We start from the raw sequence: 13339 nt of genomic DNA, 5'->3' as shown, positions 1-13339 counted from the left end.
GAGCTGTGCATCTCAGCCATACCTGGCTGGTGTCCTAGACATGCCATTGATGAAGAATAGGGGTGGGCGCGAGTCCTGCATAGTTACCTTCCCAGCTGTTGTAAGTACATTCTTGGTCATTTTTAATAAATACTTTATAGATGTATAGCAAATGCCAGTGTGCATAAATTGTACATTTCAGCTCAGTGAATGTTAAACTCACAGTCCATGTCCCAAGTGGAGAGAGCACGAGCAGTTTTCTGGAACCGTACCCTCCCCCGCCCCTGCTTGCCCCTCCCTGCTCTCCATGGTAAGCCCCCTCCTGACATCTAACAGCACAGATTGCTTCAGATGGCTTTTAATTTTATATAAATAGCATCATACTGTACATGTGCTTTTATGTCTGGCATCTGCCAGTTTGTATTATGTTTGTGGGATTTATTCATGCTGTTGCATGCAGCACGCAGTCGTATTTACACAACAAAAGAAACAAAGCATTAATGAGCAGGATTGCTTTCAGTTGTTCCCCCCCCCCCCCCACCCGTTACAGCATCCATTCTTATCTCTCTGCCTCCTGCCCCTCTGGTCTATGGTTGTTAGCTCTCGGTGTCACCTTCTTCCTCTCTCTACGCACAGTAAAATAAAGTTTAAAAAAAAAAAGGAAGACGGGTAAAAAAGGAAAAGGTCAGAGGATTGTGAAGTGGCCCCAGTGTGACCTGACTCTGTATTGCCCATTTAAATGCTCTAAGGGTGAGCCTTGTGTCTCAGCATGCCAAGAAACCATGGGGGCCACCTACACTTCATATCAGAGTGGTGCAACTCCTGGCCACTCCACTTGCAATCCAGCCATCTTCCTGTTCACAGGCTGGGAGGAAGTAAATGATGGCTCAAGCACTTGAATCCCTGCTCTCCATGTGGGAGACCTGATTAGGGTTCTTGGCTTCTGGCTTCAGACTGACTGCTAAGGGCATGTGGGAAATGAACCCAGCAATGGAAGTTGTGTATGTGTCTACTTGTCTACCTCTTTATCTGTCACTCTGCTTTCCAAATAAATAAATCTTATTTTTAAAAATGCTTGCAAATTGTAAAGGAGAGTAAGATTGAGCATTCATCTGACCTTCCCTATGCTGCCGCTGTTCTAAGGACTTTCAGGATTAACCCACTGGATACCTGTACTCTTGCATTGTATGTTCATTTGCATTTCACAGATGATAGAATGGAGACACCAAGCATCTTGGGTTGTCCCTAAGGGGACACAGCTCTAAGGCATAGGCATAGTAACTCCAGAGCCACTGCACTGGTTCTCTGATTTTCCCCACTCCTTACACTCCCCACTCCCACCTGCTGTCTTGCAGAGCCTTTTGCCAGTCCCACCTGGAAGTATATGAGGGACCCTCTCAAACCCAGGGTGGCTTAGCAAGGAAGGAGTGGCTTCAGATTGGCTCCTGTTTGCTTCTAAAAGCTTATCCTTGCCTCTGCCCTCCCTACAGGATTCCAGCCCCTTCTGCCACTCCTTTGAGTACATGCAACTTTTCTCTGATACAAAAGGTTCTTGCTCTTTTTCTAAAACCACTTTCATTTGCCCTTGGCTTGACTGGCTGTTTCTCATCCTGGAGGTCTCACCCTGATTGTCACCCACACAGGGTTCATTGCCAGCACTCTGTCTAGGTAGGATGGTCTTTTATTCTCTGTTGCAGGATTCCTTTATTCTGTTCCTGGAGGTTATTATCCGTGAGCATTGCATTGCTATGTTTAGCTAGCTCTTTCCCCCTGTAGGATATAATACACTTACGAGGCGTGACCTTAAAGGGCCTTGTTCTTCACAGTCACAGTGCCTGGCAACAGCAAGGCTTTGCCAAAAGTCTTGGAATAAATTCCGTGGGTCTCCGGGTCCTTGCCTGCCCAACCCTGTCCCCCTGGGGAGCCACTGAGCTTCTGTCCTATGTAGTCAAGTGTTTCCTGAGCAAACACTTCCAGTGTGGTCTGCTTGTTGACTTGGGCTAATGGATTCTGGAAAACAGCACGAGGTCGATGTGAGCCCAGAGCAAACTCTGGCCAAACAGTCTTCGACTGGTTTGAATTTTTTTGCGCATCCTTTCAATTAGCAATGGGCTTTGTGGCAACACAAGCAGAATCCCCCGTGGAGCTTGTGGAGTGGTGGTTAAAATTGACTCCACGTGTTTGCAGAAGATGTACCCTTCTGGCTTTCCCCTGTTCTGCGCCAAGCCCCTCTGCCAGGGTGAACTGGTTTATCAGGAAGTGAATGGCTTGAGCAAGTCAGGGGAAAGAAGGGATGCTTGGCTTCCTTGTCAGGGAACGGCATGGTGTCAGTACTGTTGTGATGAAACAAAAGCTCTATTGTTGTAAAAGCCAAAAGCAGCCAAGACTTTCTCTGGCACTAACTAGTCCTAAAGAACTTCCTTTATTTTGAGCCAGTCTCCCCAACGGGTCGGTGATATGGAACCTGCCCTTCCGCAAGAGAGGGAGGCTGGCCAAGCCTGCTGAGGAGGGGTGGGGGATGTGGAGACAGAAGCACCCACCATGCTGGCCCCTGACAGCAGCTGACACAGGAGGCTGTTCCAGGATCTGCGGGCACTTTGCCTGGTACCACTGCAGCAGATGGCAGGCGCAGCATCACTGCCAGCTGACTTGTGACCTACTGGTCCCTTAGGGTCTACCAGACGGCCTGGTGATCAGAATAAGAAAGTCAGAGAGGTACGCCCAGGGCTGGGCCTGTCGCAAGCTCCAAAAAACCATAGAAATAAGACAATGGGGGGGGGGCCTTAATGCAGGGAGATTCTGGGAAACTCACAAAGGAAGAGACAGGGAGTTGATGGAGGGGACTTGGGAGAGACAACAACTTGTCAATTCCCCCACACTGGGAGTCATAACCAAGCTCAACCTGGCAGGCTTCATTAGTCTTTCTCTAGAGCAGGGATGGGGGAACGTCTGGCCCATAGGCTGCTTACAACCTGTGAAGTCATTTGGTCTGAAATTGGCAAGACAACTGCAGGCGGGACTCAGAATTCACTAAATTAGCCAATAGCCGGCTAATTTTTAAATAGATCATTTTGTATGGTCTCTAATTGATGTTACAAATATCCAAATGGCCCTTGGCAGGAAAAAGGTTCCCCACCCCTGTATATATGCTGTCAGAGCATAGAACCCTGGTTGTGAGTAGCTCCTGTTTATAGTGTGGGCAGAGCAAGGTTAAGCCACTGCTGCCCATCCTGGACAGCAGGCCCTGTTCCCAGCCCGTGTTTAGGCAACAGCTGTAGAACTGGCTCTATAAAGTATAGTGGTTCTCACTTAGTGGTAGTTGTGCCCCCAGGGACATTGGGCACCCCCAGAGCAGGCAGCAGATGCTGGCCTCTACATGAGAATCCAGGGATGCTATTAAACACTTCAAGACTGATCTATCCCAAAGGCCCCGAGTGGGAGACTGTGGGAGTAAAAGGGTATGATGTCCTGGAGCAGAAGACCCCTCAGTGGCCAAAAAAATCCCCCTGGCTCACTCATGAACCTGGCATCACCATGCCCAAGTGCAGGGTACACATCCTGTCAGAACATCCCTACTGTTGGTTCCCATGAGGCAGTGACGGGGTCCCTGGGCCGCAGATCACATGTGGGGTGGCATGGCATCCTGAGTGTGTTCCTTTCCTCCCAGTGTCACTTGTCCAACCCCCGCTCTCCCTGTCATGCTCTGTTTGAACCATTCCACACCCTGTCACTGAGCGACATGTGGTCGTGTTTAAACTCCACTGCCCAGATGTCAGTTTCTTCCCAGCTGTTGCCAATTGGAAGTTCAGGGTGTTGATGAAATCAATTGACTGAGTTGGAAAGAGGATCGCAAGGAAGCCGGCACACGCGCATTCACACATACACACACACACACACACACACACACACACACACACACACACACACACACACACACTTAAACAAGCTTGTACCTCCAGGCTTCTTTTTGAAATTTTATCTACTTATAGGAGAGAGAGAAAGCACTTCTGTCCCCTGGTTCACTTGCCAAATTCCTTTTGACTGCAGCCGAGGCCAAGGCCGACACTGGAAGCCGGGCACTCCGTCTAGCTCTCCCAAGTGGGTGGCAAGGACCCAGGTTACTTGAGCCACTGATACTGCCTCCTAGCCTGGCTGTGAGCAGGAAGCTGGAATCGGGAGCCATGGCCAGCACTCCCACTCAGGTGCTCCAGCCTAGGGCATGGGAGCCTTAACTGACTTCTCAGCCAAAATATTTTTGACATCATGTGAGATGCTTAGTGTGGGGCCTAGGACTTTGGAGATGCTTGGGCCTAACACACTGTGCCAAATCCAGTGCTGAAAATCTATTTCAGTCAAGAGCCAGAAGGTAACAGTCTTTGTAGCTCCTACAATCTCTGTCTTAGCTACTCATCACTATGGACGCCCATACATAACCATGCATCTGACAGTTCTCATATCAGCATGTAAATGAGTAGCTGTGATTGTGTTCCGCTCAAACTTTATATTCAAAGATACAGTAGTAGTTTGCAAACGCCTTGTCTAAAGAGTTCTAGCTTCTTGATGTTTCTTTCTCGGGAGGGGAAAATAGTCACCTAGGGAAGGCCCTGCTGAGCGAGAACAAGATCCTCAGTGTGGGCTGTGAGTGTCTGTAGGGCAAGGGGAGCAGATCCTTTGGTTTCTTCTTTAACTGCACAGAAGTGGGAAATGGGAATGCATCTTTTCAGTTGGCAGAATCCTCACTTTCCATCTTCCTGTACCAGTTTTGGCTTTTTGAGGAATGGACCGAGAAGGGACAATAATTAAAGGACAGAGAGATGTGCCAACAGGGGCGTGCTGATATTTCAGTCTGCATTTTCTTCTTTCTGGGCTTGCGTGGCATACCTTCTGCTCTCAGAGCAGGTGGGGGAGGGCAACACCGGCACGACTGCCTTTCCCTTCCATCAGAAGCGCGGGCTTCTTTGAAGGGCATTGATTTTTCTTTTTTTCTCCCAGTGCCTGGTTTCTGCGAGACATTCTGTTTGCAGGAGGGAGGCAGGGAGATGACAGAGACGTCGGTGTCACTTAAAACGCCCCAGCTGCCCCCTCGTGTTGACAGTTTAACCAGGGAGAGCCGTGGGCTAAATTCAATACCGCCCTCTCCTTGTTGGAGCAGGGCCGAGGGTCCTGAGGGAATGCTGCCCACAGCCCTCTGTGTGTGCATATTTGTGTAGTTCCCAGCCGCACTGACCACTGGGAGAGAAGGAAGCAAAGCCCTTAGCTCCAAAGTCATTTCTCACAAAGCCTGCATTATGTAGAAAAAGGGAAGAAAAAAACTCCATTAATAAAGCAGTGTTGCCCCTTGAAGGCAGATGACGTGGTATCAGCATGGCTTTGCCGTCTAGGCCAACCTGTTTTGTAGGCCGGGTCCTTCTGGGTGCACTGGACACTGTTCGTGTCAGGTTTTTTTATGTGGTCGGGGGGGGGGGGGTTCACAGAATACTACAGCTCTGCAGCCAGAGCTCTTAAGAGAATCTCAATCCCCGCTTTTCCAACCCCACGGGTGTCTGCTTTGCAGGGACATCCTTGCATGTGTGTGTCTGTGTGTGTGTGTGTGTGTGTCTGTGTGTGTGTGTGTCTGTGTGTGACACACATCCAGACCACGCCTGCCAGGAAAGCAAAGTGTACTTCTTGCAGGAAGCCAGGATGATGTTCCAGAGCCTACTTACATTGGTCATTATTGATGTGCGTTATTTTGTCTCCCAGTCTCATTCTGCACAGATAAATTTAATAGAGTTGAACTTCACCTGCGTAGTGAAGAAATCCCCAGCCACAGTTTGGCGGCCCCGATGATTTATGCCAGTGGCTTGTCTGCAAGTGAGCATCACTGATGTCAGTCTCTGTGCATCACGCTTCTTGGAATCATTCATTTAGATGCTAGGGTCCTCCTCGGGAGTACTCATAGGGAAAACAATGACATGAGTAGACACGTTTATTCAGCACACTTTTGAAATCCATTCAGATGAGGGGTATTCAGACAGTTCATAGGAATGAGCATTGTGGGAGGGAAAAAAAACTATGTTGACACTAAATTGAATTTGGCCTTTAATTGGTTTTCCCAGACAATTTTGAGGTACTCTCATAAAAATGCATTTTAGAGAGATTTGTTTGCCCTGAGATTGGCTAGGTATAAAAAGCCTAGGGCATGCTGCCTTGCACTGGGAACTTCTGGGACCCACTTCTTCTCTACCTGTGATAAATTCAGGTGCTTGAAAGGTCGACCTGGTGGTTTAGTGGGCTAAGGTGCCACCTGCAACACCAGAATCCCATATGTGCACAGTTTCATGTTCCAGCTGCTCCACTTCCTGTTCAGCAACCTGCTAATGTGCCAGGGAAAGCAACTGAAAATGATCCAGTTAATAGGATCCTTGTCTCCTTACCTTCCTAGAGCATACAGCTCAACCAAGAAGATAGGAGGGAAACAAATCACATAAATGTATTACCATTGTGATGAGGCTTATAAAGGAAATGTCTTTTTTCCCCCTCATCTACTCATCAACACAATTTTAATAATGAGAGGCTGTTATTGTACCCATTTTACTGATGCAGCTCAAGGAGATGAAAGTTTCCCCACTACCCTACCTGCCCACCTAATCGGAAGATGGCATATCCACATTTGAGGGTGCTGATTTGAATCTTGGATGCTCCACTTCTGATGCATCTACCTGCTGAAGTACTTGGGAAAACAGCAGCAGATGGTCCGAGTCTGTTCACATTCTGCCAATAATCAAAGTAACCAAAGAACTACCCTCTCTTTAGAACAGGTACACAATTACTGTGGCTGGCCCCTGCCACCTACATAGGAAACCAGAATGATGTTCTTGGCTCCTGGCTGTAGCCTGGTCCAGACCCAAATGTTACAGTTATTTTGGTGAGTGATGTTAGAGGCATTTTGGGCGAGTGAACTAGCAGATAGAAGATCCTTCTCTTTGTCCCTTTCTCTGTCTGTCTGTCTCTTTGGTTCTACTTTTCAAATAAAATAGGTCTTAAAATAAATCACAAAATCAATAGGCAGAAGCCCCAAATGGGAACTTTGTAGCAAGCTAGTGGAGACAAGGAGATAGACCTGTCATCACATTGTCTCGTTCCTATTGTGTGGAATCCCTCCCAAGCAGCAGGTGCCAACACCAGGTTAGAGAGGTGTTGCTTTTTGCAAGCTGTGAGTAGCATTGGGCTTCATTTACCTTTATCCTGCAAGTTGTTATGCACCACTAGTGAACACTGATTGTTCTGCCAGAATACAGTGAGCAGCCGACAAGATGCCTTTTCACAGCTGATCCAGGTAGCCTCAAATTTAAACTTGAGCTCAAAGAAGTGATCCAGGTGGGTAGCTTGCAGGTGGCTCACAGCAGAGACTGGCCAGGAGACAGCACACTTTGCTGTGTTAGGAATGATCAGGGCAGGCACTGCAGAAAAGGCAACATCTCTGTTCAGCTTTCAGAGACGGAACAAATCAGGCATGCAAATGAGTGCTGGGATGAACTTGATGCATTACAGGAGGAGGAGGACAAATGTTAGCACAGCTGAGGTAGAGTGAGTGAGTGAATCGGTCATCTTGGAGACAGAAAGATGGGTGACAAGTCGCGGAGGACCTAAGGGTCTACCCAAGGACTTTGCATTCTGCCAATAATCAAAGTAACCACAGAACCACCCTCTTTAGAGCAAGTGCACAATTATTGCTCATCTTTGGCAACCTTGGCCTTCCTGCTTGTGCCCTGCATGCCAGTAGACCCTGGAGGAACAGCTAAGTTAATGAATCAGAAGAAAGACATTTGTCCTTCCTGGAGTGAGCAAGTGGTCCCTCCAGTGCTGGCCACACATCCTCCAGAGGAATCGCTTTCCTTTAGGGGCACGCTGAGAGTAGAGACCAGGCTGGAGCAGCAGGCCCTTCAGCCCTTCCAAGGGCACAGTTCCCTTTTGTGAGGATGGCTGAGATTCCAGGATGGAGAGGCTTAACCTGAGAGAGCAGCATGTTCTCATTGGCAGCACGGAAGCCGCTGTCATTGTTGTCTTACCTCCTCATAGAAGTTGAAATTTGTTCCCACACATTCCACTGTGAGGCTTATAAAAGAATAAAGAATGGGTCCAGGAAAACTCCATGGTTGCAACTGTACTATGTTTGCTTGTGCTGACCCTGATTCTGCTCCAGAGCTTGGGAGGAAAGCCCTAGGGAGATGCTGGTGCCCACCTATAATAGCTGTCATTTCAAGATAACGATTTGGAAGATTCTTTCTTCCTTCTTTACTGGAGTTCACTGCTCCAAGCCCTCATTCATCATCAAGGGGCAATATCCTCTCCTTTCTGCCTTCCAGCAGGGAGGCTCTGGAAGTGATTAACTGCCTGTAAATCAGCTTTTATGATTTGTATGTCAGAGATAAGCAGCAGGGAAAGCAGTTGTTGGAGGATCCGCAGCCTGCACCCTGATGATTATCTGAATAATGAAATTTTTAAAAGAAATGTTGGACTATATATGGTATTTGGCATAAGACTTTCTCCTAAGACATATCCAATGTTAGCATTTGGCTCTTTAACAAGCATTGCTTTATATTTACATCATCGACAGAGGTATCATTCAGATAAAACCAAATGAATATTTAAAGGTACACCTCAGTGAGTGTTTAGGCATGTGAGTCCTCTTACAACCATCATCCAGATGTGGAACAATCCCAGTGTCCTGGACACTTCCTTCATTCTTCTCCCCCAAGTAGTTTGACCTCTGTCACTATAGACAGTGTTCATCTGTTCTTGAACTTCATGTAAATACAGTCGTACAACACATACTCTTTTTTTGTCTCTGCATGTTCTATGAGATGTTTTCATGTTGTTTGGCTCTAGCTATACATTCTCATTATTGTGTGGTATCCCATTGTCTCAGGGTTTGTCAACAGTGGCACTGTCAGCAGTTGGGGTTGGATAAATCCTTTGGGATGCGGACTGCCCCGTGTATTACAAGGTGTTTACAAGTGTCTGTGACTTCTACCTGTTAGATGGCAGTAGTACCTGCTCCCATTCTGTCTCCAGGTATTTCCAAGTTTCTCTTAGAATTGAAAAGGCTTTAAAAATGCTTTATTTGGAAGTAATTTCAAATGTATTAAAAAGAGGGGAAAAAAAAGAACACACAATGCCTAGCCATATATTCTAAGCTTCAGTTCAACTCTTTGAGTTAATATTGTATCCCTTTTGATTCTCTGGTGTTCACACACAGTCTCCTGATTTGTTTCTGAACAATTTGAGACCATTTGCATTCATCTTGGCCATTTACCACCATTGCCTCCCATGTGTATTTCCCAAGAAGAATATTCTCCGACCTGACCACAGTTAGCCTCAATAAACTAGTAGAATGCATTTATCTGTTGCCTGTGTTCCACATTTTTCTTGATCAAAAATTGTTCTTGATAGCAATTTTCCTGTGCAAAGCAGGTTCCTGTCCAGGATTAAGTACTGTATGTGATTGCCAAGTTTCCTTAGTAGCCTTTAATCTAGAACATTCCCTCAACCTTTTTTCTTAAGTGTCTCTTACGATACTGACTTTTAAGACAGATTAGACCCTTTTTTAAACAGAGCGTTCCTTCTTGGAGAATTTTCCCAGTATTTCTTCCTGAATCTGCACTTCTGGCTGGAAGGCAGCTGTCTTCCTTTAGTCATCCCACACAGAAGTACATGAGGTCCAGTTGTGTCTCTGGACAGGTTAAATTTGTTCCCCATGTGAAGTTGTCTGATTTCACAATTGTTAGTCACTAATTCTTGCCTTATAACTAATAGCCAAAATGTAGAGGAAACCCTTTGAGACCATGGTTTCAGTACTTCGCACTCAAATTTAGCTTACTTTCCCATTCGTTTCTTTCATGTGGCACATTAACCCATGGTTCCAAAAGGATTTCCCAAACTGAGTTCGCTGTTCCTCCAAGAGCGCTCACTCTGCGGGCAGTGGTCAGCAGAGCCTGCCATTTTCCCTTTCCCCAGTTATGTATACATTGAGGTCTTTCTATATTTTCAGCATACACTCAAATTTTCTTATTTGTTTCAGTGGTTACTGAGATTATTCAGATCGGGCCCTGTATATTTGGCCCCTGGTTGTAATAACAATCCCCAACATGTCTTATTTTTCATGCTTCCTTACTTTCTGGAATAGTCCAACTTCATTTCTTCTTTCCTTTTCTATATCTTAGAATTGGTCATTTCTCAAAAAAATTTTTTAAAAAAGCTTTCTTTTAGTGGAGAATATTTAAAAAACAAAACATTTATTTTTCCATTTCTCAGTTGATGGACATATGGATTGTTTCCAAGTCTAAGATAGTATAGGAGAAGAAAACTTCCCTCACCCTCACCCATCTTGGGACCCATGCATTCCCTTCTGTTGGTTTATAACCAAGAGAGGTAATAAAAATCAGGGACTCTCCACTCTTGGTTATAAATGCAAATAAATGAGTGTATGAGTTTACACATGCATATTTGGGCAAGGATGGTCAAAGTAGCTTTATTCATGATTCCCGTATGTGTTGGTATAGGTATATTTTGTTTAATATTGCCAAGTTGTTTTCTAAAGTGCTGACAACATTGCTTTGGTTTTGTCAAACGAGAACTCTTAGGCCCAGTAGGAGGCCAGACTAATCAGTGGCCAGGGTGATAATGGACCATTGCGATCCAAAGACTTGTTGTCTGTGAGTGGAAATGGCAAGATTACTGATCATTTTGATGTCTAATGAGTGGGAAATTCTGAGACTTGGCCACCTGGCCCATTCTTAAGCATCTCCTTACAGAGTGCTACTCGGAGATGAGCAAGTGGAAGTCACACAAGTCAATACCTCCCACAGTCTGCCAATGGCTTTTATCTCAGGGAGGCCAGTAGCTCTTTTGAGTGCACTTAGGAGATGGAAGTCCATTGCTTGGAGCACCTGCTGTTAGAGAGTGATTAGGATCACTCTTAGTTTCGAAATGCTTTCCCCCCCAAGACAGCAGAATGTCCCAGGATTCCTGGCACACCCTCCCCCCCACACACACACACACCCTCTGGCCTCCATGGAGTCTGTGAAAGCCTGGAGCATTCATCCACTAAACTGCTGAGAGAGTAAATACCCTCTTATCTCTGCCTAGGGGATCCAAAGCATTCTAGATAGAGGCCCACCTATCACACAGGGACAACCACAGGATGTGTAGCAGCTTAACAAAGGAGACAGTCCAGCATCATGGGACTAGATTCACCGCTGTCTGGGACAGCTTGGTCCTGGCCCAGGTTCTGTTATCTTAAGTGTCCTCATCCAAACTGTCCTACACAGCTTACAGTACGTCCTGAGAATCAGAAAGATCGTTGAGCTCATTGCTAAAGTGATTTTCTCAATGCAGGGAAGCATTCTGCACAAGGTCCACAGTGGCTGCCTAGTAACGTGAAATGAGAAAGTAGCAAAGTGTGTCTCTGTAGAGTTCGCTCTGGGTAGGATGCTGCCGCTCTGTGCAGAAGAAAACACCCCTCCCACACGATCCCTTGGAGAGCATCTGTGCAGTGCTCAGCCTTACAACTGCATGTCACGACCCTGGAGGCCTGACCAACAGTGGCAGTGGCATCCCCGCTCTTCCAGACATACACACACAGACACACACACTCCACCAGCACTGCTTGAACTTGCGCATTAACTGCTATGGTCCTTTCCTCTCTCCCCCACCCTCCAGGCCTCTCAGCTGATGGTGGTGCCAAGCGCCAGGAGCATCTGTCTCGCTTTTCCATGCCTGACCTCAGCAAAGACTCTGGTATGAACGTCTCCGAGAAGCTGAGCAACATGGGCACCCTGAACTCGTCCATGCAGTTCCGCAGCGCCGAGTCCGTGCGCAGCCTGCTCTCTGCACAGCAGTACCAGGAGATGGAGGGAAATCTCCACCAGCTGGGCAACCCCATTGGCTACAGAGACCTGCAGGCTCACGGAAGGATGCATCAGAGCTTTGATTTTGACGACGGGATGGCAGGTAGCAAGGGGCAGGGCCAGGAGGGTGTGAGGATCCAGCCCATGAGTGAGCGCACACGTAGACGAAGTACCGCGCGGGATGACGGCCGCCGCTTCCGACCGCACCGGTCCCGGCGCTCTCGGCGCTCACGCTCGGACAACGCCTTGCACCTGGCCAGCGAGCGCGATGCCATCTCTCGCTTAAAAGAAAGGCCCCCACTGAGAGCCAGGGAGGACTATGACCAATTCGTGCGCCAGCGCAGCTTCCAGGAGAGCCTGGGCCACGGGTCCCGCAGGGACCTGTACGGCCAGTGCCCGAGGACTGTGTCAGACCTGGCTTTGCAGAATGCCTTTGGCGAGCGCTGGGGACCCTACTTCACCGAGTACGACTGGTGCTCCACCTGCTCCTCCTCTTCCGAGTCTGACAACGAAGGTTATTTCTTAGGAGAGCCCATTCCACAGCCCGCCCGCCTGCGATACGTCACAAGCGATGAGTTGCTGCACAAGTACAGCTCCTATGGGGGCCCCAAATCGTCCACATTAGGTGGCAGGGGACAGTTGCATAGCAGGAAAAGACAAAAGAGCAAAAACTGTATCATTTCTTAATGTGATCCAAGTCAGGGAGTAGGGCAAGATGAAAGCTGAGAATGTACATTCAGAAACTTGCACTGTTTTCCATCTCCAAGCGCTTTTGGGTGGGGGAGAAGGGTGTGCGGGCAAGGAGAGGGGACATGACGGAGGCCGATTGCAGCTGGACTCAATAGGTAGTCAGTCACAGTTTTTGGCATGTTGAATCTTATTTGCACATTTCACTTTGGAAACACAGTAGACCATGGAGGCCAGGGTCGGTCACCCTGCCCTTCTCACCTGTCCTGGGTTGAGTTGCCACCGGCCAGCCTGGCAAATTGTTTCCTGCTTGTTTTTATCTTCTATTGTTCTTCCTTTCAAGACCTTTTTTTTTTTTTTTTGGTTTGTTTGTTTTGTTTTTTGGCCTTTCTCTAGTAAGTAATTTGTTTATTAGCCAAGACCCAAGACTTAAGTTATTTACATGTCCATTGTAAATGCAATGTAAATGAGAGTTCTGATAAAATATTTTTGTATTTTGTAATATCAAAGGAATTTCTATATCGTAGGACTCAGTGGGGACTTGCATGCAAATCTGACATTGTCTTTGAGTAGTAATTGAAAGGTGGCTGAATCCACCTGAGTTTTTCGTTTTAGTTTTTGTTTTTTTTTTTTTCTATACAGATTTGTTATATGTCCGTGAGACTTTTTCAAAGGAGTATATTCAATTCGGGGTTTTTTTTGTGGCTGGAAAAAACAAACAAACAACTATTATACCCAAGACATTTTATGTTCCATGCCATGTTAGGGAGCCCTCCTTAAGA

At 47.0% G+C, this 13339-nt stretch overlaps 1 protein-coding gene across 1 annotated transcript in view; it reads left to right on the top strand.

Annotated features, from left to right (window-relative positions):
• Nucleotides 1–12910, top strand: part of PRICKLE2 (prickle planar cell polarity protein 2) — a 339940-nt gene extending 327030 nt beyond the window's left edge. Inside the window, exon 9 of the mRNA XM_040995060.1 lies at nucleotides 11683–12910. Within this exon, the coding sequence (XP_040850994.1) occupies nucleotides 11683–12557 (875 nt within the window). The 3' untranslated portion in view covers nucleotides 12558–12910. The remainder of the gene's footprint in view (nucleotides 1–11682) is intronic.
• Nucleotides 12911–13339: the final 429 nt, after the last annotated feature.

Source organism: Ochotona curzoniae, unplaced genomic scaffold, assembly GCF_017591425.1.
Source record: "Ochotona curzoniae isolate NIBS_2020 unplaced genomic scaffold, NIBS_Ocur_1.0 contig_908, whole genome shotgun sequence".
NCBI classification, from domain to species: domain Eukaryota; kingdom Metazoa; phylum Chordata; class Mammalia; order Lagomorpha; family Ochotonidae; genus Ochotona; species Ochotona curzoniae.
The sequence above is the reverse complement of the archived record's forward strand: the minus strand, read 5'-3'. Positions and strand labels throughout refer to the sequence as shown.